At 43.6% G+C, this 26,240-nt stretch overlaps 1 protein-coding gene across 1 annotated transcript in view; it reads left to right on the forward strand.

Moving 5' to 3' along the window:
- The window catches only part of LOC114449324 (receptor-type tyrosine-protein phosphatase mu), a 149,579-nt gene that overhangs the window by 114,859 nt on the left and 8,480 nt on the right, over positions 1-26,240 (forward strand). The window contains exons 20-28 of the mRNA XM_028426882.1: positions 443-636; positions 2,014-2,022; positions 4,902-4,989; positions 6,238-6,314; positions 13,747-13,783; positions 20,153-20,250; positions 22,511-22,627; positions 24,227-24,381; positions 24,610-24,745. Of these exons, the coding sequence (XP_028282683.1) occupies positions 443-636; positions 2,014-2,022; positions 4,902-4,989; positions 6,238-6,314; positions 13,747-13,783; positions 20,153-20,250; positions 22,511-22,627; positions 24,227-24,381; positions 24,610-24,745 (911 nt within the window). The remainder of the gene's footprint in view (positions 1-442; positions 637-2,013; positions 2,023-4,901; positions 4,990-6,237; positions 6,315-13,746; positions 13,784-20,152; positions 20,251-22,510; positions 22,628-24,226; positions 24,382-24,609; positions 24,746-26,240) is intronic.

Raw genomic sequence — 26,240 nt, forward strand, 5'->3', positions numbered from 1 at the left:
TTCTGATAGCAGCCATGATAAATGACTGTAGTGTAAATGTGTATTTAAATTCAGTACAGTATTTTCCAGCCACACAGAGACAGATGGACGTGAACCTTCCCACCACATGACTCATCCTATTACTCAATGATGTTGTGTTGTTGTGATCATCCATAACAAACAGATTACTAGTTGAGAGTTGTTTGTCAATCTGGACGGTGGTGACATAATGCTTAACAGTAAATGAGATAATGTGCCATCTGCTAATGAGCAGTTTGAAGACTGTCAACACCTATAGGCTGATTATCTCACCTTTATCTAAAAGGTATAAAATACATCTGCCCCATTTACTGCTTCAAGCATTATGTCACCCGGATGTGTTTTTTTTTTTTTTTACTGATAAATAATGATAGTTTAGTGCCGTGCTGACCTGCCGTGTCATCTCTCTGTTTGTGTCTCGCAGACGAGAGCCAGAACATGGGCAGCGACACCAGCAGCCTGGTGCAGTCGCACACTCACTCCCTGAGGAAGCGGGAGCCCGTCGATGTGCCGTACCAGACGGGTCAGCTGCACCCGGCCATCCGCGTGGCCGACCTCCTCCAGCACATCACGCAGATGAAGTGCGCCGAGGGCTACGGCTTCAAGGAGGAGTACGAGGTAGGAAGCAGCCCGGCTGTCATCCCTGAACAGGTAAAGCCTGGTGATAGACTCGTGACATCTCTGCAGAGTTTCTCCATGTTTATGAGTCTAATACCAGGCTTCATCTGTGTCGTGGTGTCTGCCTCTGTTTTGCACCGCACAGCAGAACTGTTTTGTTCTCCCCAGATGCACTTTTATGATAAATTGTTAATGCACCCCTGTCTCAGTGTGTTTACGGTGTGATTCGTTTTGTTGTTCATCTGTTCCTTGTTGTCTGCAGCGACTGTGAGTGTTTTTGTGTCAAATGTTGCTGTCCCACTTCTCCTCTGCTGTAGTAAAGTAAAAGAAGAAGCTCCACTGATTCACCTGGATTAGGTCTGATTAGGCTCCAGCAATGGCAGCCGGCTGCTCTCTGTAGACGGTTGTCACACAGCGGCGTCTGTAATCCGACACCGCGCCTCTGACTGACACCAAAACAAAAAGATCCAGCCCCCCCAGAAGAGCATCACTCTCATTTCCACTCATTAGTGCGAGAGTCTGGCAGGCTTTGGCGGCACTCCAGCCTCCTCGCTGTCCCTCAGCACCGCACCAGCCAGCCTCATCTCACCCTGATGCCATGTTGTAACAGACTGGCTCTAAGCTATACTTTTTTTTTTTAAAGATCTAATCTGTATCACTTCAGCCTGACATCATGTTGGCTTTTTGCACTGATCCTGCTGCCTCTTACATCTTGCTTGTCACCTCTCCCCCTCCTCATCTTCTCCCCCTTTTTAACTTCATTCCTTTTTCCTCTGATTTTCTTATCTCCACCTCCTGTGCTCCTTCCCTTGCTCTCCGTCTCTCATCTTCCCCCCCACCTCTGCTTTTTTTTCTGCTATGTGTGGGCCAGATTTATCAGTAATTAACTCCCCACATTCCCCTCATGACTGCAGAATGAAATAATGCAGCCTCCCATTGCTACCTGCAGAATCAGATCATTGAGAGGTAGGAGTGCTTCAGGCTGCCCTCCGGGCCTTATCCATTATGAATAAAGGTGTTTTGGGGTTCATGCGGCCAAAATTGCACAGTCAATCAAAAGGAAACATCACCACTGCCCCCCCCCCCACCCCTGTCGCCCTGCCCGTCTCTTCGCCGTCCCGCAAAATTGGCCTGTTGGGATGCTTAGAGTGTGTAATGGAGCTCATTCTCACTTGGCTAGAGCGATTCATTTGTATGTTGTGTTCCGCTGCTGTCTTCTCTATATCAATCTGTCTTAAGGTTAATGCCCTTTTTAACCATTTATTTTATGATGATGAGATTGGAGCCCAGTGCACCTCTACACCTGTTGACTTACACTGTACTATATCTCTCTCTGACCCATGCTTCTTGTTATTCTGTACCTTAACTTTGGATCAGATAAACGAGGTAAGCCAATACTTTTGGTTTCTTTTTTTTTTAAACTTGTAGTTGATATCACAAACCTGGTTTTTAAAGCCCTGTGGGATTCAAACATCACACGTTTTATGATTCACTCTGAAAAGGGCATTTACCAACAGAAGCTATGCAAAGTGAGCAAAGTGTTTGACAGTGTTCAGTTGATACAGCGTCTCACAGTGTGACATGCATTCATTTCACAATAAAAGTTGATGTTTTTAGAGTTTCTAAGCTTGCATATAAATCATCAGATCTCACACGTGAGATTTATGGTGGATTCCTACATATAGTTGATGCCTGAATGTTTGTGAACCTTTTATGATTTTCTATATTTCTGCAGATATATGACCCTAAACATCAGCAGAGTCCTGAAAGTGGACAAAAATAAGTCAAGATTTTTTCAGTACCTGCTGAACTATAAAGACCCTAGATGCAGCAAAATAGGCCAAAACCATGATACTACCACCTCCATGTTTCAGGCCAGGATAAGCTACCTGCTGGAATGTTTTCCTTTCTTAGGCTTGTCATTTAAATCCAACAGTTCTAGTTTGGTCTTTTCCATCCACAAAACATTTTTCCAAGTGCACTAACTGGTTTGGTTATGGCATCAAAAACACATGGTTTGGTTGAGAAAACTGTCCTCAGGAAGCTTTTATTGGAAGATTTTGTCCCATCAGTTTCTGCAGTGAGATGTGGCTCAATCATTAAAAAGCACATTTGCAGTTTGGACCACCAATCGGACATCATGATTGAATGCTGGTCCTGATAAAGGATGCTGTCCAACACTTCACACTTTGCAGATCCATGTTGTATACTTTGTAGGAGCTTTATAAAGCCCTGTGTGATATGAGCCGTAACAAAGTATTTGCATGTCCTGATCCTCCTGCACGTTGAGTCTGAGTCAGGAAGCAGAAAACAAGCTTCAGCTGCATCACACAGCTGCCATCTCGTCCTTGTTGTGTTTCACTTGTTTTCAGCCTGAACAGAAATGTGTTGCTTCTAGCCCACTGTGAGAATCCTGAAAGTTCTTACAGCTCCAAGCTCCAAACGAGCACTGGTCACTTTGATTGAGTCTCCTCTCATACAGGCTATGATTCATTAGCAAACAGTCCTGCTTCTGTGTGTGTTACCATCCATTTTCTTTTTTTCTTGCTTTGCCATGCTGTGTACTGTATGTCAAGTGCTCTTGTTGCAGCTCTGTCCCATAGTGACTGTATGCAGAGAAAGTGTTGAGCTTTCCACTCACATTTTTAAGTGGTTACAGACAAAGAAACTGCACAGAGCAGACAAACTGTGCTGGGACTGCAGTGCAGCAGGTAGCCTGTAATTAAAAACATACTAAGTTGGATGTGTGCCAGTGGGAATAATTTGAGGATGGTGAAAAACTACCTGCACATGCACTGAAGTGAGAAACCTCAGGTGGAGCCGTAAGTTGTTTTTCTATCAGAATTTTAGGTAAGCTAATTAACAGGAGAGGATTAGAGACACTGAAAGAATGATGTGTCTGACTTTAAACTCAGAATATAAATTCTGAAGTTGATGATGAATTAATTTCTCTAAATTTTCCTTTTTTAGGATTAAAACTCTGGATATTTTGCTTCATCAGAGGTTTTAGAGTTAAGAAAAATGAGATTTATTTTAAAATTAAAACCACTAAAGAATCTAATCTTAGAACTTAATCCTCCCCCATATCAATTATTACCTTGAAAAACCTTCACTTTTCACTCTTCCTGTGACACTTCAGCATTTGACTTCAACATCCAAACAAACAGTGTGAGGGGTGCGACTCTCACAGGGTCACTCAGTGTAAGACAAAGAGCTATTTTAAAGCCGCCCGGTAACACCTCCTTTTGACTCGAGGATGATTTGTCTTCAGGTGCTTGATATTGGACCTGTATCCTTCAGAGTGACAGAGAGAGCGACATTGGCCTGTGCGTTTGCTGAAGATGTACTGCTGCTGCAAGGGGAGGCCTGTGTAATCCATCTCTGAGACATGCTTCCTTCTCCTCTGGAATGATGGGACATATTTTTAGCATATTAAAGCTGTTTCTCAGTGAAATCACTAATCCTTAAGACTTCATACAGGGGATATGTCCTTGTATGGTGTCTGAAAGGCCTTTATGTGCTAGCTAGACAAACGGCTCGCTGCCTGCCATAGCACTGAGATGAATGGAACCATCACATCTTAGAACACTGGTGATGGAAGACAGTGCCTCCTACTCCACGCGATAAGCAGCAACCTCCCATTCTGGAGTCTTTATTTGTGGACGGTCTGACTTTTTAAATGTACATTAGTCATAACAATAACATGTTTTTTGACCAGGCGAGTCTGCTTGGAGCCAACCCTGCTGAACAGCAGTGGACTGGCAGTGGAGATGTATTTTCATAATTTGGCTTAATTGTGCCTGGTGTGCCATCAGAATGGAAATCTCCCCAGCGAGAGATGATAAATATTTCATGAGGGTAATCTGAGCAGAGCAGTTTTGATCTGTAGACGATGAGCTGGCTTTATTTTTTTCCCCCCCTCGACATGCTGATTGAGTCCTTCAGATGAGGCAGACAGACAGCCGCTGCAGTTGCTCCTCCCGGCAGAGCGGCGTAGGGGGAGAGGTTTGAGTGCGACACCCGCTGCCTCTGCCCTAATGGCACTCGCTGTTTGACACAGCTCCGTGGGCTCCAGCAATCCTCCCTGTGTTTCATGTCTAATAATGATATGAATGTATCTCTCTCTGTGTTCCATTCTTTCCCGTTTCCTGTTTTTTTTTTTTTTTTAAAGCTGTATCCTTTATTCTGGTTATCATTTAGAGTGCTCACACATGACACCACATTTCATCTCTTCCTCTCTGTTCTCTGTTTTCTCTCTTTTTCAGAGCTTTTTTGAAGGACAGTCTGCACCGTGGGACTCTGCCAAGAAGGATGAGAACCGCATGAAGAACCGATATGGGAATATTATTGCATGTGTGTACAAAGCAGTTCCTCATGAATTTTTGTGTGCCGCTCCCATTCTTCTGGCTGATTTATTGGCCAGGCTGGTGTCTGGATAACTATAAGCTGCTCAAACAGAGTTTTATTATCAGCCAACGAGAGCAGCTATGACCTTTCCAATCTACTTGTGTATTCATCCTCCTGTACTGTCACTTCAGCTATGAGGAATAAGCCGTGCAGGACATGGCACGTACCTATAGGCAATGTTAAAAATGTGATATATAAGCTCTTAAACTGAGCTGTGATGCTAATTAAAGCCGATTGGAAGGCTCACTTAATCCCCTTTTAATCACTCCTCATAGAAAAACCTTGAAGATCTACTATTAGTGATTAAGTCCATTTAAAGGTATGGTGTATGAACAAAAGTATGTGGATACCCAGCCTGTCTGATGAAGGATGATGAGGTCAGGACAGGCCGACACACAAAGTTATTATCTAAATCCTCATTATATGCTGTGAAGCTGCATCAACTAGTCAACGAATGGAAGTTTGGAACAATTAGTCTGAAACATCTTCAAAAAATATTTTATTAAATATATTAAAATAATAAATAAAATGTCTACAATGTCAGAGAAAAATAAAACATTAGACCCTTGGTACCATAAGAATACATTTAGTGTCCAAATTCCAAAGAATTTTTATGGACATATTGATCACAGTCTGACCTCCCTATCTGACCTCTTCAGCATTGATCTCCACACCCATCAGACATCAGACCATGAGATGTGTGGAAACATATTTATATAATATATGGAATTCATAACTATATACATCATAGGCTTTTTATTCCAAATAATTCAGTGACATTACATCAGGAAAATGGCAGTTAATGTCTCCTTCTATGAAGCGATGCATTTAAAAATAGTCTCATAATACAAGTGTCTTATTTTTTCACATAAAGACTGTACGATCTTAATAACCTGGACAAGCATTTGTGGCTTTATAATGACAAAGATAAGAGATGGAAATTAATAAAAGGTGGATAGTACTATTCTGGTCAGGTGTCCTCAAACTGACACCAGTTTGGTTACTGACGTCACTTGACAGCCATCCATCAGCCATGTTACATCTCCACCTTTGTTTGTGTTTGTCCGGTTGTCGTCCTTTTATAATTTCTTTTTTAGTTTTTTTTACTGCCGCACCCCCCCCCCTTCTTCTCCTGACGCCCTCGTTAATATGATTAATTCAACAGTGGTTTCTTCCTCTCTGCCTCTCTTCCAGATGATCACTCCCGTGTCAGGCTGCAGGCCCTGGAGGGGGAACAGAGCTCCGATTACATTAATGCAAATTACGTTGATGTAAGTACACACACCAGCCAGCGCCACCAACGCAAAAGGTCACTGCGCTCCCTCTCAGGGAGAGAGAGAGGGGGCGCTGGTGCCGCCGTCGCAGGGAGCCTGGGGGACCGTTGCGGGTCCTGCTTGCCTGTCCATCACATGCGCACACACACACATGCACACACACACACAAACACACATTGCCTTCATATTCAACTTTAGAGGGCTGCTGTATCACTCTGTTCATTGGATATATTAAGAGGAATAAAGATCAGAGGCTGACAGTGCTGGGAGAGAGACAGCAAACCAGCACACTAGAGGGAAGCTGAGGTTATAGATTTGGACTTTGCTTTGAACAGAAACACATTTAGCACAGTTACAGTCATTAAAACTGGCAGAATACACATTCAATTGAATATCACAAATAGAAAAAAGATATAAATATCAGTCTGGCTCTTAAAACTTCAAAAACATTCCATACTTTGCAACATCATTTCGCTATTGTAATAAATGATTTATGCGAGCGCCTTTTATTTCTGGACAAAAAAACTCGGCTTGTGTCTTGGAAAAACGCCGTGACTCTTTAACACCTCTGTCTCAAACTGCCAAAGCATGCATGTTGTTCAGGTTAAAGAGTACAAGATCTACAAACTTTGTTGTCAGGTGACACAATAGTGACGCTTTAGGGGAAAAAAACACAATAACTGGCAATGAGACAGCGATTTTTTTTGTTTTTTAATCAGATTAATTTGCATTTTAAACCCTCACATATGCACTGATTTAGTGTGATTTACTTTTGAAAGCCAGAAGATGTGGTCATGGTTTATGGACACCAGGATTACCAGCTGGTTTCTAATGTCAAAGCACACATGAGCAGAGTTATTCTGCTGCCACCTTTGCTGCTGCAGCGAGAAAATCAATACTCATTTTAAGAAAATGTAGCTCATTTTAAAAATTTTTAACAAGCACTGTCTTGAAAGATTGCATGAGTGTGTTTGATCATCTCTCTGCTTCACATCCACGAGGCAGCTGTCTGCTTCCTCCACCGTTAGACACGCAGAAACTCTCAAGGACACGGCAGGTTTAGTTACACTTGCAGCACTGCTTTTTACATGCACTCTAGTGGCTTGGCATGCCTTAACAGTAAGTAAAAGTTATTAAAAGGTGGCGTGAGACACGGCTCCCGACAAAAACAGCTCTAACTCACTTTCTCACAACACTGAACCTCCTGATCTGACCTGATTTGCTGTTAATAGCAGTGTTAGTAGCAGGATGTGACCAATCACAGCCGCTCGCCGGCCTCCTCTGGCAGATGCTTCCACTCCATGTGTAATGGGGCTGCTGATGTACCCAGCTCCCTAAGTGGTTTTCTGCTCAGGAGAGAACCCTCACTCTGTCTCCCATCTTCTCCTCTCCCCGCCCCTCTAATGTGGTAATTTGTAATCTCTTGTTACGCCTTCAAACATAAATTCAAATGCTAGGTGTGCCACGGCAAATGCAGAGGGCTTAAATTATTTACCTTTCCCCCGCTATTCAGTTTATGGCCCATTATGCTGCGGAGAAAAAAGGTGCGCTGCAGAGAAGCCAACAAACAAGGCCCCATTATAAGATAAGAATATACGCATATTAAAGAGGGCCCTGATTGAAAAGGATTTCCACCGCTCCACCGGCTTCATTGGAAAAGTACTTAGTAGAAATGCAGGCAGATGGGTAATGATGTTTTTGCTCTTCAGAAAGCTTTTTAACCCATCTAAAAGCTTGTCCTGCCCAATAAACTCTTATGTGTAGAACATTTCCCACAGTGTTTGTTATTGTACTCTATTATACTGCCGATTATTCCCAGCCATGTATGAGTAAGCAGAGCCAGCCGTTTCTTTTCTCTGCAGCTGATGGAGTATTTTCACAAGCATTCAGGAGGCCAGGAAAACACAGTGTAATGGCCTGTTGGCTGTTGGTTTCCTGTGGGCGTGTACACATGATGTTGAAGTGATGCAATGATCAAAGGTGCTCCAACATGCGTCTCCTAAATGTTTACAGACAGCTATAATCTAACACTTTGTAATCAGTGTAACCACAGAAGTCTGGTTTTAGGATGCACGGCCTTTTTCAGTAACCCAGTGCTCCTGCACGCTGGCACCTCAACCTTGTGCTTTGTACACTAAAAACCATCCAGGAGTAATCTGGCACCAGGCCCCTAGTGACAGAGTACTTACCGTTTTTATTGCAGAAGTCACACTGTGTGCGATTTTGGCACAGAGCGCTCTGAAAAACAGTTTTTGGTGGCTTTTGACGACTTTTAACAAATCAACATCTACTTGAAACCGAGCATGTTACAGCCTAAATATAAGCTGCTCATCTCCAAACTGATTAAGGGTCATTAGAAGGAGGCCTGAAGAAAATGTGCAACAGCAGAAACTGCAAACAGAAGCGAAAGTTGTTGCAAACTGTTTGAGTGATTATGCAGAAAGTCAACGAATTTCGTGGTATTTTGCTTCAGGTATGTAAAAATAGCAAGTCAGCACTGTGAGGAATGTAGATCCATCCTATTCCACCTAATCCAAGCCGGCCCACAGAGATCGTAGCCACAACCTCCCATAGAGCAGAAGGGCAAACGCTTGCTTGATCTTTATTTTCAGTCTGAATACAGACTGTGTCAGCGGGGCCCCACGATCCTTCTGACTTTCTGGTTTTTACACTAGAGGTGTCAGAAAAGTTACCATAGAGACACGTGTTCATAACAACCAACCTTTTGGATCCTTCCATGTTGGGTCTTCCTCTCAATGTGAGGCAGAATTCACCTGGTGTAGTTTTTACCCACTGCCCACTCACCCCAGCTCCACTCTGCACCTCTTTGCCTGTATTTACATTGAAGGTAGGGTAGGAGATTTTGAAAACTCAGTGAGAGTCAGACAGATTTTGAAAGTAAACACACGCCCCTTTCTCTCGAGTTCACCCCGAAGCCACGCCTCCCAACCAGTCTGTGACGTCGGCCATCATGCACGTACCTCTCTGGTGCGTGCAGAGCAGGAAGAGAGTGACAACCAGCCAATACTCCGCGCAGGGTCCACCCGGAGGATTGGCTGATGTTTTCAGCATTTTATAGCTTCCACAGATGATTCATATTCTTCATTTTAAAGCAAAACTGCCGAACTAATCGGTTGCTATCGGATTGTAAAGAGAAGTTACACTAATTTAACAAAAAGTGCATCAGAATGAAATCTCCTACCCGACCTTTAAGTGGGAATTCTGCTAGACTGGGACACTGATAAGTCTAAAAGGTTTTATTTGAAAACTTGTAAAAACAATCTAAAAACTGGAACAGTGTCTGTTGTTTCAACCCCTTTACTAACTTGTGAGCTCCCCCTTTGAAACAGGAAGCTTTAATATACACTCAACAAAAATATAAACGCAACACTTTTGTTTTTGCTCCCATGTTTCATGAGAAGGACTTGAAGATCTAAACTTCATTCCAGATACACAATATTACCATTCCTCTCAAACATTGTTCACAAATCTGTCTAAATGTGTGATAGTGAGCACTTCTGCTTTGCTGAGATAATCCATCCCACCTCACAGGTGTGCCACATCAAGATGCTGATCTGACACCATGATTAGTGCACAGGTGTACCTTAAACTGCCCACAATAAAAGGCCACCCTGAAATGTGCATTTTGTTTCTGCTTTATTGGCGGTCTGGGGACTCAGAACCAGTCAGTATCTGGTGTGACCACCATTTGCCTCATGCAGTGCAACACATCTTCTTCGCATAGAGTTTATCAGATTGTCTATTGTGGCCTGTGGAATGTTGGTCCACTCCTCTTCAATGGCTGTGCGAAGTTGCTGGATATTAGCGGGAACTGGTGCACGCTGTCGTATACGCCGGTCAAGCACATCCCAAACATGTTCAATGGGTGACATGTCCGGTGAGTATGCTGGCCATGCAAGAACTGGGACATTTTCAGCTTCCAAGAATTGTGTACAGATCCTTGCAACATGGGGCCGTGCATTATCTTGCTGAAACATGAGGTGATGTTCATGGATGTATGGCACAACAATGGGCCTCAGGATCTCATCACGGTATCTCTGTGCATTCAAAATGCCATCAATAAAATGCACCTGTGTTCTTCGTCCATAACAGATGCCTGCCCATACCATGACCCCACCACCACCATGGGCCACTCGATCCACAACATTGACATCAGCAAAGCGCTCACCCACACGACGCCACACACGCTGTCTGCCATCTGCCCTGAACAATGTAAACCGAGATTCATCCGTGAAGAGAACACCTCTCCAACGTGCTAGACGCCATCGAATGTGAGCATTTGCCCACTCAAGTCTGTTACAGCGACGATCTGGAGTCAGGTTAAGACCCCGATGAGGACGACGAGCATGCAGTTGAGCTTCCCTGAGACGGTTTCTGACAGTTTGTGCAGAAATTGTTTGGTTATGCAAACCAATTGTTTCAGCAGCTGTCTGAGTGGCTGGTCTCAGACGATCTCGGAGGTGAACCTGCTGGATGTGGAGGTCCTGGGCTGGTGTGGTTACTCGTGGTCTGCGGTTGTGAGGCCGGTTGGATGTACTGCCATATTCTCTGAAACGCCTTTGGAGACGGCTTATGGTGGAGAAATGAATATTCAATGCACGAGCAACAGATCTGGTTGACATTCCTGCTGTCAGCATGCCAATTGCACGCTCCCTCAATGCTTGTGGCATCTGTGGCATTTTGCTGTGAGACAAAACTGCACATTTCAGGGTGGCCTTTTATTGTGGGCAGTTTGAGGTACACCTGTGCACTAATCATGATGTCAGATCAGCATCTTGATGTGGCACACCTGTGAGGTGGGATGGATTATCTCAGCAAAGCAGAAGTGCTCACTATCACACATTTAGACAGATTTGTGAACAATGTTTGAGAGGAATGGTAATATTGTGTATCTGGAATGAAGTTTAGATCTTCAAGTCCATCTCATGAAACATGGGAGCAAAAACAAAAGTGTTGCGTTTATATTTTTGTTGAGTTTAAAAACTCTTTGCGTCTCTCAGTACGCTGCACAGCTGCTGGTCTGGGGACTGCTGCCGGAAGGGGACTGTGTACATAGTCCTCCACCTGAGGCCATGGACTTATCAATCATACTCTGCAGAGTCTGCCTGCTGTTTGTCACTATGAGTCCATGTCTAATTGACTTCTGCATAATCCCTCAGCTGACTGTACTCTCATATAACTCATCTGCAACCCCTCAGATTCATTACTACTTGTCTGTATTACAACAACAAGGATGTTACATTTGCTAAATCACAGAAGAAAAACATGATGGAGACTGAACATTCTGGTTTTTTTTTTTAAGTGTATTTGGCAAAGAAAATAAGTAAACATTTTCCAGGTGATGGGGTTAGAAGCCCAGATTTGCAAAAACGACTCTATCTAATGATATTCAAATTGAAAGTACCAGCTCATGGCCGCAGGCAGAAACACTTCATGCTGCACTCCTTCCTCGCCCCGCTCTCACTGAGAAGAATTAATGTAAGTGCAACAAAATACAAACACCTCCTTAGTAATTTAAACATCCCTGGAAACAAAGCCTTTTCAATTAATAAGTTCAATATTGACATTTGTGTGTTTTATCTCTTTGTGTTGATCATGAAGGAGCGCTCTGATGCTGTAAGACACTGACAAAAAGCCCCGTTTATAGTACTCACCTGACAGTCACTGTCAGGGCCCTTCCTTTCTTTCTGCCTCTCTCTAATCCGACGGCGTACTGGGCCCCCACTCTACTTGACAGAGCATACATGAAAGCACAAACAAATCTCCTCCTTAGTCCAGAGATAAAGAAGTCATTAAAAATGGAGGACAGTTGAATAGCTGGAGGAGCCTTGTGGATGAGAGAGAGAGAGTGAGGGGAAAATATCCTTTGTGTCTTTCTCCCTTCATTGGAGGAGCGTTAATCACAGTCCAAGTTAAATTGAATATGAGTGAGATAAGCAGAGCAGCAGGGGTGGGAGAGCGGGAGGAAGTGGAGGGGGGGCGGACAATCAAGAGGAGGCAGGGCCGAGGAAGAGCCTTTAAGTCCTGATGTTTTGTTTCCTGCCTCGTATCTCTGGAGAGAAGACAAGGAATTGGACAAATAAAACTTGAAGGGATTAGAGTAATCCACGAGACTGGGGGCCTTTTGTACAGATCAGTGCTGTTAGTTGTATCTTGGGGATTATCAACACTTTGGCTGCTTACTCCAGAGGTGTGCAGCATATGCAGAGTGTGTATGTGAGAGAGGTTTTTGCATCATGTGCACAGCAGCAGCAGCAGCAGCATCCATCATGAGCTTTCAGTCATGCATTGTGGACTTAGTGAGAAACAATGACATGAAATGGTGCAAAAAAAACAGCAAACAGCTGGTACTCTGATGCAGAGTAAGGCGGTGATTGATAAGTTAGTGGCCTTAAAGGTAGGGCAGGAGATTTCATTCTGATGCACTTTTTGTTAAATTAGTGTAACTTCTCTTTACAATCTGATAGCAACCAATTAGTTCGGCAGTTTCGCATTAAAGCGAAGAATATGAATCATCTGTGGAAGCTATAAAACACTAAAAACATCAGCCAATCCTCTGGGTGGACCCTGCACGGAGTATTGGCTGGTTGGCTGCTCTTTTTCTGCTCTACGCGCACCAGAGAGGTACGTGCATGATGGCCGAAGTCACAGACCGCAGCTCGTCTTCAGGTACGTGTCCATGTGATTGGGAGGCGTGGCTTCGGGGTGAGCTCCGAGAGAAAGGGGCGTGTGTTTACTTTTGAAATCTGGCTGACTCTCACTGAGTTTTCTAAATCTCCTACCCTACCTTTAAGGCAGAGGCATGTTGGCGGTGTCTTATTCTGCCTAAACACCTGGTTAATCCAAGTAAGAATAAAGAGGTGGACCATGAGTACAGCTGAGGTGATTGAGAGTTCAGATCGAATGTCACTCAAAGCAGTCAAGTCCATTTTCACGGGGCGGCCGGGGTGTACGCCTTGAGTCACATGGGGAGCTGCAGTTTTTCAGCATTTCATGAGACAACTAAACATTAAAATGTTTAATTTAAGTCATGAACATGTGCATCCACCTGTATTTCACAGCTCTGACTTACCTAAAACAGAAAAACCACAAAGATTTTGACTTTCTGCATAATCACTCTTCTCTTTCCGCTGTAGGTCACACACTTATTTCACCCCAGCACAAATACAAGCATGAAGCATGAGTCCACTTTGAAACAAAACATTTGCAAATCCTTCCTGTTCAGTGATCCTCTGTATGTATTTTTAGAGGAAATAAGCTGAGCGTGTGTGTAAGGGTCAGCCTTCACTGCCAGAAAGCAGACTGAACATCAAAGACTGTGTGTGTTTTCCTCAGACAAACAGCTGGTCTATCAGGAGTCGGAGGAAAGTGACTCTTAGATTGTCTCCTTTTTTTCTCTCTCTTTCAGGGCTACCACAGGCCGAATCACTACATCGCCACTCAGGGTAAGAATAAAACTTTCTAAAAATTGCAGGGCTGTGTGGATTGGAATGTGTGGGCGGTGAGAATTTAAAGGTTGTCTGTTTGTTTGGGCGGATGGATGCGTGCAGGTGTTGACGAATATCGCTCTGAACACTCGCCGTCGTTGTTTACATACGCTTTTGCAAACTACTCTTTGATGCTCACTCAGGTGTGTGTTCAGGGAATCTGCTAACGCTCAGTGCACACACACACACACACACACATCTCTGAGCAGAGCAGAGCACACACTCTCTCTCTCTCTCTGTCTCTCTCTCTCTGTCTCTCTGTCTGTCTCTTTGCTTCCATCGGTGGTGTGGGAGCGATTAATCAGGCAGTCTGGGAGAAAGCTGAATAAATAAATGGATTAGCTGACATGTACAGGCACATTTTGTCACTGTGTTAATCTGGCCGGCAGATTCGCCGAGCGAGGAGCACTTACTGTGACCCCAGAGGTTAAGTCTGATTGATGGTTAATTGTTATGAATTCTGCATCGAGAGCTTCACTCCCACACAACAGGGCTGCATGCACAGGGATTTTGTAAAAAAAAAAAAAAACCAGTGGAGTAGAAAAAAGAGAGAGGCGTTTTTGCGAAGAGGCCTTAATGGATTCACAATCTGCTTTGGTGGAGCTGGGAGTTGCATAATTACCTGTTTATTAGCGCATCGCCTCTCTTCCTCGGTGTCTCAATTAAAACAACCCTCTGTTTGCTCTTACTTCAGAAGGAGACGGCATACCAATCAGGCGGCGGCGGCGGCGGGTGCTCTGTTTGTGTGTGTCCGCCTCCACGAACACAGCACCTGGTACGCGTTGACCACCGAGTCAAACCCTTTCAAAAACCGAGCCGTCTGTCAAGTGCCGACGCTCTCCGTCTCCGTCTCTCCCCTGTGGACCTTCAGTCCATGAAAACACGGCGCTTTTAACAGTCAACTCTTGCAAGAATTTCAACTGGATTATTATGACTTCTATAATTGTCCCAGAGTCATTAACAGCATTCCACATTTCATTTAAAAATATGCATATGGAGATCAGCAGTCAAAGAAATATTGCAAACAGAAGCCCCCCCTCTCTAAGATGAAAAGCTCAAGGAGCCAAACGTGTTTCCATTCAAGTTAATTAGCCCCTGTTTTCTCATTGAGCCTGCATAATAAGTGCTTATTTTTCATCGACTGTATCGCAAGCACGATAAGGCTTTTGACTGTGTAGAGCCATCCATTATGTGTTTCTGTGTGTGTGTGGAAACATCTGTATTCTCTGGGAGAGCGGGGCCTTTTATAATTCATCATCAGCTCCGGCAGACTGACAGGAAGGAAGGCTCAGTCTGCTGACACTGAGGCAAAGAGCAGCCAGAGATGATAGGAGAGCCAGACACAGACCTGTCTCTCTCAGTCAGACAAACTGCATACTGTAGCACCTGAAAAGAGCACCTGGGCATTGGCACACTCGCTGGAAATCAGGAAGTAGTCTCTTCTCTCTTCTCCCCCACCCCCCACCGCCACCCACCACCCGCCAGCCCCCACAAGTAAAGTTTTTCAGTGAGTGACACTTCCACTCTAAGTCCACTGGGACCAGCAGTAGCTCAGGAAGATGATGAGACCCGCAGTAGTGCTGGATAAGCTAAAAAATCTTTGTCATAAATTGGTTGTGGAGGTGGTTGGGGTTGTGCTTAATATGGCAGGCATGTGGGATAACATTGTCCCCGTTCTCTTATGCTATAAACTACAATGACACTCATTAGTTTGGGGTTTATTGACGAGTCCCTTTGCTCTGTCAAGGTGACGGCGGCAGGTAGAACAGCTGTCACTCCATAAAAGCCTCATCACCCAAGCTCTGCTTCTCATTATGTAGGTCAGTCTCTCATCCAGAGCTTTTTTTTTTCCCACTGCAGCAATACAACAACTGTCTGTCAGTAATTCTCCCAACTGCAGCTCACCTACTTAGCAGATTGAGTGTGTGCCTGCGCCTCCCACCGTGCCGCTGCTTTGCCTCTGTCCATCTTTATGTCCTGAGGATGGTTTAAATACTGATCAGACACAAGCTACTTCCTGCTGGAGACTGTGAATTACACCGACGCCACGGTTACAAACAGCTCTGATAAGTCCCCGCATCCTCCTAGTGATGTGCAAAAATATATTCATGATGCAGGAAAAGGGTTCAATTTCATCAAGTGTTCCCCCCTCTGGTCGTCTCTGCTCTACCCTCCCTACACTCACAAGCAGCAAATGTCACCAGGAGCGCAAAAGTTTTATTATTTACAGGTTAACATCTCAAAGCCCAATGGGGGGTGTGACAGGGTTGGAGCAGGAGGGAGGGAGAGAGAGCAAATCAATGATAAGTGAGTGTACATTATGCTAGAGTCTGCTGCATGTAATATTAATGGGCAAAGAGAGGAGAGGAACATCGCCTGCGTGTTTGTTTGCACACATGTTGATGGGGAGTTTTTTTGCGGCGTATACCTGGCTGGGGGATTTTTCTACAGCTGTCACACTCCCTGCTTGTGAGGAAGAGCAGGCCGAGTCCCCGAACGCAGCATCAGCTGCAGAAGCAGCATTAGTTCTCTGACAGCTGGAAGTGAAGCTCCTGCTGGTGTTCTTCCTCTGTGAAGTGTCTCCTCCAAACTTCTCCAACTAGGCTCCACGCACGCTGTACTACAAACACCGCTCTCATCTCAGAGTTCCTTAAGTGAGCTCTCAAACCAATTTCTCTCAAGGTGGGGAAGTCTTTGAGGCCCCCCCCCCCCCCCCCCCACCCACCATACGACTTGTTATGGAGATGTTGTGTTTAGGCGCACATTTAAGTAGCATTCTTTATTCTTTCCTCTTCATTTTTATTTAAAAATAGATATAACTTTAAAAATAAAAAAAAATTCAAAGGTAAATGAAGCAACATAAAATATATATTTGAACATACCACTGTAATCTGTAGGAAATTAGCTTAGAAGTGCTGAAATGTGGAAAAAAGGGCAAAGGCCAGACCTGGTTTGCTCCAAATTTCAGCCCTTCCTCACCAGGAAAACATAACATGAGGGACACAAAGGGACAGGATGCCCTAAAGTGACCTGTTGGTTCTCTCCAGTGGAAAAACACCTATATAAATCCATACATACATGGGCAGTCATTTGAGTGTGTTTTAGATGCAGCAGCCAAATGTGTGGCAGACGGTTCCTGTAAACAGCCGTGTCATCTGACACCTATCCTGAGTTCCTGCAGTGGAAAACAACCTTTTAACTGCAGTGAGAGACATGACAACGGTTTTAATATTGTGCTATTTTTCAGTAGAGACAAAAAAACTTGGCAACTTGGAGAACTGTCCTCAGTGTCATCCAAAGTTTGAATGCTTTTGTTCTTCTTCACCAAGAGACAACCTCACTTCCTCATCAGGTTCATTGCTGCCCAGCAACTGTTCCATACCTACTTTCCGTTTCTGCATGCATATGGAAACATAAACTGGCTGCCTGAAGCTTGGCAGGAGCCTCCTATTGGAGGATTTACCATATAATGCCAAGTGTTATTGTGTTACTGAAGTCCTACACACCAGCTGTCCTGCTTCTCAGTCTCCCTCTCCCAAACTTCTCGGCTATGTGTATCCTCCCTCAGGGACGAGTGTAGGAGGGAGAGGAGTGGGTGGTTCAATCAGGTTGGGTAGTTATTGGAGAGACTGGAAGTGAGTGGAATTGGAGATTGAGGTCCTACGGTTAAAATCAAGACGTAGCACCGCATGCGGAGAAGAAGAAGAAGAAGAAGAAGAAGAAGAAGGGAGGGAATACAAATGGAAGATACTGAGTATATTTGTTCCAAATTTCTAGATATCCAGTTGGGAGAGTTTTTGAAGTCAGTCTCTCAATTTTTGATTCTCAATAAAATATTTTCCAAAGATAGAGGCACAAACAGGCTGGCAGCAGAAACTGAGATGGGAGGTGGTGGTTGGTTTTCGTTTTTCATGGCTGAATTTTATTTTATTTTTATTTTTTTTATTTAAGTCTCAAAGTAAGCCAGAAGCTAAAAAGTCACGATTTGTTTAGAAGCAGAAATCAAACATGGCTTGATCAATCAAGTGAGTAAAATGCTGATGACACTTTGTTGGTACCCAGAGGGAAATTAGGTTGTTGCAGAACACATAAGCTAAGAACAAATCATTGGCAAGGATCCATGAAAAGAAAGCTACCATGACATAACCAGCAGTGTTTTCATAAAAGGAATTAAAAACATTTTATTCTCTCATAGAGTCTAAACAGTATTTTTACTTGATATTCAACTAAGCTGTAGTCAAGCCAGGTTCTGGGAATATAGTTTAAACTTTAAAAAATTGTGTCAGATGGAGATTTATTTGTTCACTTTCTTGTGTACAGTTTGACGTAAAGATCAGCACCACCCGAGTATCTTTGCCTCAGACTGGAACCCACAGAATCCTTCGTGGTACTGCTTACAGACTCAGTGGGGTGCCTGATGTTGTCGCCAACCTGGTTGTGACTGACTCTTGAATGTGGAGCTGAGGCACATTTTGTTGCCTCAAGTGGCCATTTGAAGAACTGCAGTTTTGGCCTTTTTGTGTTTTAGGCCCAGAGGTTGATGCTCAGCATATTAAGAGTTGAAGAATAACTCCAAGACGTTTCTGTGTCCAGGCAAAAAATAGTTCAGCACCTATATGTTTTATGTCGTTTTTTTTATGCTAAGCTAACCTTCATGCTAATAGTAAGTAATAAGTGCCTCACAATTTGATGTACTATTTGCTGGGTTAGTGATATATTTTGATACTCGTTACCTCATGACACTCGGCCCCAAAATGTGGCTGGAACAGCACCTGTCATGGCTGCTACTGCTGCTATCGTGTTTTCCATGGTAGCCTAAACTGATAAAGACACATACCAGATATTCAAAAGGCAGAAAGTGAGTGACACATTATTTTAAGTGATAGGCATCAATTCATAACTCAGAGGTGGACGAAGAGACGTGCCTCCACTGTTTCGAAATGACGCTGCATGACCTGATTTTTAACAGGTTCCTAGAGACTTGGGGGGGGGGGGGGTTATTATTAAATTTCCTTACCACGTAAATGACAACAGTTTGTGTATGTGCCACGTTGTGTCTCTGTGTGTGTCTGCATAATTTGTCATGTCTCCAGGTAATTTGGACCAGCGCAGGAGAATGCACAGTTGTGAAGATTTGCATTCACTAATTAATTTGTCAGAAGTAATTTTTTTTTTCTCCAGTTGGTGCTTGATTAAAACTAATATTAATAATTTTAATTAACCAGAATAATAATTAAATTCAACCCACAATTATTGCTCAGTGAAGTTTTAAATATTGGAGGCACTGAGTGGCTCTCTGCTCATTTATTTTGATGTTCAGCAGACACAGTCCGGGTCCGGTTCGGTGGAAAGGTTGGTTGGCGTTGGAACAGATGAGATGTCGTAGTAATTACTTTGAGCTTCTCTGTACACACACTCATACAGACACACACTCACAGGCTTTAGCTTCATCTTTACATTTGTGGAGGAGCTGGGGGGGGGGGGGGGGGTTCTGCCTTTGAGCTTGTGCGCTGCATGTCATGAATCTCTTCTCAGAAGCACCATAAATAAAACACTCATCTTTTATTGTCTGATCTGAGAAGTGAGGATGTAGAAAAAGAACAATATAACTGTCCTCCTGCTGTGTGACAGTAATACCTACAGATACCCTGTTTATGTTGTGTGTAAGCTGATCTGAGCAAGGAGCTTTGTTAGCATCAAACCCACATCGTGTATGTGTACATTAGATACACAGCGATCACACATGATGAAATATTGTGTTTGAAAATAATATTTTACCAAATGGGGCCCTACATGCAGGATGCTACAAGTAGAAGGAGAAGTTTAATACACAATAGCACACTCATGCTGTGTATTCTCTGCCTCAGCGGATTGGTCAGATTGCAGACAGCAGTGTGGGTTTGTGTAATACTTTTCAGTTTTGAACATTTGGACATTTGGTGCACATTAAATTTGTGGGATTTTCAACAGTTTTTAAGCTGATGTTCTCTCCAACAATTGGCTCAACCACAACAACTGACTTATCCAATCAGGCAGCACCCAAGACAAAAAAAATAAAATGTGGAGAATATATTTCTGTGGTATTGAATAATTAGAGTCCAGATGCAATTCTCTGATCAATTTGGGATCATCTGATTAAAACAGGCAATTGGATAATCATCTCAGAATCCCCAAAATTTAATTTACTAATATGGAACAAAATGAAATATTGGATTTTTTTTTGCAGTTTGTTATTAAAAAATGGAGTTTACAGTGAGTGTTTGAAGAGCTTGACTGAGTTGCATTTGAGGATGTAACATTTACCTCCTCCTCCTCCTCTTTTTTTAGGCCCCATGCAGGAAACGGTGTTCGATTTCTGGAGAATGGTCTGGCAGGAGAACACGGCCGCTATCGTCATGGTGACCAACCTGGTGGAAGTGGGCAGGGTGGGTATTAATTACACATTCAGCCAAACTGCAGATCTTAAATAGGATTTACCTGCCTCCCCTATACCAGCCGACTGACAGCCTAAAGTCAAAGGGAGACATCTTTTTTTTTTTCATCTTTGAACATCAGCGCCCAGATGTTTATGTCTCTGTGTGTGTGTGTGCTGGCTTAGTGAGGCATGGGACTCGCGTCCCGCCAGCTCTTTTTCCATCTATCTGATCAGTGAGAAGTGAGAAGAAACTGATTGATGGCCTTCATTACCAGAGAAGCATCCAGGCGACTGACTACTGTTTCATCTGAGCAGCTCTATAACAGGAGATTAGACTCCGCTGAAGCCTCCAGCTCCTACCAGGCTCCTCTGAGCAGAAACACCTCTTTAATGGTGTCCTCATTGTACAGAGAGGTGGGAGTGAGTGGGGCTGTTATTGAGTGTAGAGGACAGTTTATAATGTTCAAATTAATGGTAAAGCTCTCCCCTTTTTTTTTTGTTCATTACCGCATGTGGCCTCAGTCTGGGTAAAAAAAAAAAGGAACCCAGATCCCTGCCTCAGTCCTAATTTGTTCCACTTACCTTACGCTGTAGTTCCTCCTGGTTAGGTTATAATCAAAAGGTCTTAACGTACAGTGTAATGCTGTGGCTGCCGGGGGATTTTCTCCCTGAATCTCAGCCCCTTAAACACAGGCGCACCTTGATTTCGCTGATGTGCATTTTTTTTGGTGGGGCTTAAATGTAGCAGAGCTGATAATGATTCATGGGCCCATCTCTAGGTACCTCATTAGGCCCTTTCCTCTACAGTAGCTGAGCCCAGCCCCACACCTTCTCCACACCTGCTTAGCTGCGGTGCTGTCCTCGGTGGGCCCCCGGCCCCCAGACCGTCTGTTATATGATCCTTGTCCAATGGCGGGCGGTAGGCACAGTTGGTCACAGTGACGGTGGCTCCACAGAGGGGCCCCAATAAAAATCACTCCGCCATATCACAGTGGGCCATCTGCTCGGCACAGTTGCTGATGAACTCTGGGAAATCCTGGCACGCACACAGAGAAGCGTGCACAGCCTCTGTCCCTGCTGGCTTCACACACACACACACACACAGGGGCGGCGCTCGGCGCACTTTGATGTACGAGAGGTTTGGTTTGGAACTTAGAGCGCTGCTTCTTCCATACACGTTACACATATGAGTTCAAGACCTGCGTACACACAGTCACATGCTCATAAGTGTGACCACACAAAAGAACATCTGTGTGTATGCTGGCATATTTTAGCCCAAAGGCTAATTCCCCCCCACCCCTCCCAAAAGTAGGCGCCTGATTCAGAGTGATCTAATAAGGTAATGGCTTTTGCCTAATTCAATCTGGCTGGAAGCGGACGGTGGATTTGTGATTGTCATCAGGGATTAGTCATCAGGGGTGTCAGAGAGAGAGAGAGAGGGACCTTAAAGTCCCCCCTCTGTCTGTGTCATTCCACAAACCAAAATCTCATTTCGTTGGTAATCAGTGCATAGACGCCCAAAATGAAAATTGAATCTACTTGTGGCTGATGTCGCATTTATCCCTCATCAAAAATTATCATTCTCTGATATACCTCCGTGAGCTCAATCTCTATTATCAGCCTTACTCCCCCAGTATCAACAGTTTAATTGAACAGAGAGGAGGGGGGTGGTTACACTCTTCTGATACCTAATACAAGTAATATTTCCAGTGGGGTGTTTTAGATTTCTGTTGGGAAATCTGTTTTAAACAGCAGAGGGTTTATTATTTCATATCATTATTGGATTGTCATATCTCCCCCATTCAACACTGTTTTTTTATGTTTTTGTCCTATTTCTCCACACTCGTACTGAACATTTTTTTTTAAGGTGGAGAAATCTCACGTGGGCCCCGGTGCCTGTTCTGTTCGGCTCCAGGTTTGTGCGCAGTCCACCTTTTAGACTCATTTTTCTCCTCATTGATGTGAGAATGAAAAAAAAAAAAGCAATAAAGTGCGAATGAACTCTCCGTCGATACATAAGATTCCCATTTACAGCAGATCCTTGACCGGGGGCCGAAACTAATATGAAGCAAATCTCATTTTGATTTGAAAGACTGAAATATCAGGTGGCAAATGAGAGGTAATGTTACGTGACAATTATCCTTATTGGAAAAATTGACGGCTGAGCAACTTGCAGGGTCTGAAATGTGTGATGTGTCGTAATGAATGTGTTTTTTTGTTGAGCATGCAGCAGATGCTATAAGGCGCTTGCCTCTGTCTCTCTCTCTCAGGTGAAGTGCTGTAAATACTGGCCGGATGACACTGAGATCTACAGAGACATCAAGGTGACGCTGATAGAGACCGAGCTGCTGTCAGAGTACGTCATCAGGACCTTCGCTGTGGAGAAGGTAACACTTTAAAACACTTTAATACATTTTCAGCTTTTGCTTTCTTCATTGTTTCACAAGCTTCTCAGTACGAAAAAAAGTCAACCTTTGACCTATGAGCAGCTGAGGTGCTTCTGTTTTTCATTCATCAAGATGATAATATCGCCTTTAATTCATTTCATTTCATTCATTTAATTTTATCAAGGCTACAGCCTTATTTTAAACTTTTTTTAATATACACTACCGTTCAAAAGTTTGGGGTCACCTAGAAATGTCTTTATTTAAAAAAAAAAAATGTTTTTTTTCAATGAAGGTAACATTAAAGTAATCAGACATACAGTCCAGACATTGTTCATGTGGTAAATGACTGTTCTAGTTAGAAAAGGCTGATTTTTATTGTAATATATACAAAGGTATACAGAGGCACTTTTCCAGCAACCATCACATTATGTTCTGATGGTGCATTGTGTTAGCTAATCGTCTTAAAAAGGCTAATTGATGATTAGAAAACTCCTGTGAAATGATGTTAGCACAGCTGAACTGTTATGCTGATCAGAGAAGCTACAGAACTGGTCTGGTGACCCCAAACTTTTGAACGGTAGTGTATTTTAAAATGGATATGTCACAATATAGTGGTATATTTCAGAAATGATTAATCAATGTGATGGAAATACCAATAGATCTTTAAGGTGGGGTAAAGAACAGAAGGACTAAACCATCATACAGAGCAGGCACAGATTTAACCTGATGTTAACCAGTGTGTTGTCATCAGTTAACAACACGAATGGGAATGGAAAGAGTCAAACAATGGAAAGAATGAACACAAACTATTCCTTAATAACTGACTTTGTTGTGATAACACGCAAAAAATCCAACACTGGCCAAACACTGGTCAGTACGGACCACCTCATAGCACCATGGTAGATGACTATAGAAAAATGTAATACACATACACATTAATAACAACAAGGTTTTCATCCCATAACTGCTGTGCCGTCTACTGTAGAATGAGTCTAAATCCCTATGTACAGTTATAGTCTCTCCTAACACCCACTACAATCAAACATTGTAATATATTGTTAAGACCTGACATACATACATTAAAGTGTGCAGCTCGGGCTGCGTGTAAAAGAAAGTCCACACAGTGCAGCAGCTTTGAAAAGTATTTAGAGAGGATTTAACCCAGAGTATATTAAAAAGGCAGACTGCTGCTCCCACTGGAATCCTTCTATTAGTTTCCTCTTTTAATATTTCATTAATGTTAAAGTCACATTTTGATTTACTGTAATTTGTTATAACTCCAATCTTCAGTCATCCAAAGAATGAACTTAAATTCTTCAATTAAACTGTCGAAAAAACTTCATCTACATATCCACAGTGGCTACATCATCATTCTGACTTATTGTACACACACTTTGTCTCTGGAGGGACAGAGGCTTGACTGAGATGTTCTTCAGTGGGAGGAGGTTTTGAGCACCCTGTTTGCTGTCAGATAATAGAAACTTTGCTTCCGTGTCCATGAAGTGTGCAAATGTTTGTATTCCATTCAGCCCTGTGTTTGCTTCTCATGTCACCCTCCGCTGTGCTGTGTGTGTTTTACATGACGACTCTGTTCCTCAGAGAGGCGCTCATGAGATCCGGGAGATCCGACAGTTTCACTTCACGGGCTGGCCGGACCACGGCGTGCCCTATCACGCCACAGGCCTGCTGGGGTTTATTAGGAGAGTCAAGTCCAAGACTCTGACCAACGCCGGGCCCATGGTGGTTCACTGCAGGTTAGTGTGGAACTCTGATTTATGTGAGTGTTTCTGCTCCTAGGGTCAGTTCATAAACATTAAAATCAGATAAGGTTATTCAAATGAAGGCACTGACTCACCAGTAGTAGAGTCCACAACTAGGTGGTTAGCATGCTTTGCAGGGGACACATCTTTGAACCTTTTATATCTGCGACTGTAAGCTCCACTTCACCTGTGTGACCTCTTAATTTGTGTGTCCATGTGCAGCGCTGGGGCCGGCCGGACGGGCTGCTTCATTGTCATCGACATCATGCTGGACATGGCTGAGAGAGAGGGCGTGGTGGACATTTACAACTGCGTGAGGGAGCTGCGCTCACGGAGGGTCAACATGGTCCAGACTGAGGTACGGCAAATCTGCTTCCAAAGCAGCCCACAGAGACTCTTCAGTAAAAAATATGGAGGGGGAGTGGGACAGACGGTGGCCATCAAAAGTGGATTAAGTAGTATCTGTGAATAATTCGTAGCTTAAGAGCCACTTCCAACACAGCATTAACACCAGAGAAACAGGCATAGTCGCTAAAAAAAAAAAAAAAACATGTATTATTTTTAGGGACAAATTAATCATTGACTGTCGTTTATTAGTCATTAATTCTGCAGCTGAGGTGATGCAGGAGGGTTTTTTAATGATATTGCCAGTGACTGATGATGCCCATTATGTTTTAAAATGCAGTGTAATAGTTTTAATGTTTTTGCTGTCATTCACTTTCAAACAGCAGCACAAGTGTCACATTTCTCAATGTGCTTCATTATGTAACTGAACAGTCCAAAGAACAAGTATCAATTAATCTGTATCCGATGGCGCCGCTCGCTTTAAACATCAGCGTTCATATTTACAGCAGACGTGTTTCTAATGGCTGGTTAGAGCGTGTGGATTTTATTGTACATGAAGCTGCCGTCATTCACGCCACCTTTACATTTTTAATAATCATATCTCACAAAAGACTTTTATTGAGGTGTGCACTGCACGCCCCAACTGTTTCCTTGGCATACACGCTGTAATAAAAGGCTTTAGAGGCTTGTAACAAGAGAGGATTTAGCTCATAGCTAAAAAACATCTCTGGCTCATTCTGCAGCTTTATGCCGGTGTGGACAAGCGAAGGTCTTTGCGCTTTCCTGAACACTGGCCATCTGGAGGTGTCCATAGTGTCGTTGAATGCATCATTTCACCATAATTCCCTTTAAATCACAAGCGTCATTGGACTTAATGGGCAAATGTTTCATCGTTGACGTCCGAATTGGGATTTGAGCAACTGGAGACCAAATGTTGTTCACCCTGAGTCACTCTCCTCAAGTTCAGTGACCTTCAAAGTGTGTGTGTGTGTGTGTGTGCCTGTATGTTTTCCCTCGCAGGTGTTCAGGCTCTTTGGCACAGCTCCTCAGCCCTGCAGTCACACACCAGCTCACACAGCGTGGTCTAATCTGTCCACGGAAATGAAATTCCTTGTTGTTGTTTATTGTTCACGAAGCTCAGATAGGATCTATCAATTTGTGGATTCTGGTTGGAGATGCGTATCAGCACTGACCTGCTGACCTCGTTCAGGACAGTCAAACTCTCAGGTCAACAGTTCACATTCTGCTGTACGCCTCTCAATCTGTAATCCGGTGACCCCCGCCGCTCGTTTTTTTGTGGATTTTGTTCCGAAGTGACAAGGAAGTGTCAGCTGAAAATGTCACTTCAGAACAAATTTGCATCAAGCTTGGAGCAGTGTCACCGTGTCCACTGCTTGACTGACTGATGTGAGGCGGAGGAGGAGGGAATGTGTTGCGATTTCCCGTTTCTGCCTTCATGACATTAAGCGCAGCACGAGTTGTTATCGTGTTTGAGACATCGTCCTTCT

The sequence above is a fragment of the Parambassis ranga genome, chromosome 17 (genome assembly GCF_900634625.1).
Source record: "Parambassis ranga chromosome 17, fParRan2.1, whole genome shotgun sequence".
NCBI classification, from domain to species: domain Eukaryota; kingdom Metazoa; phylum Chordata; class Actinopteri; family Ambassidae; genus Parambassis; species Parambassis ranga.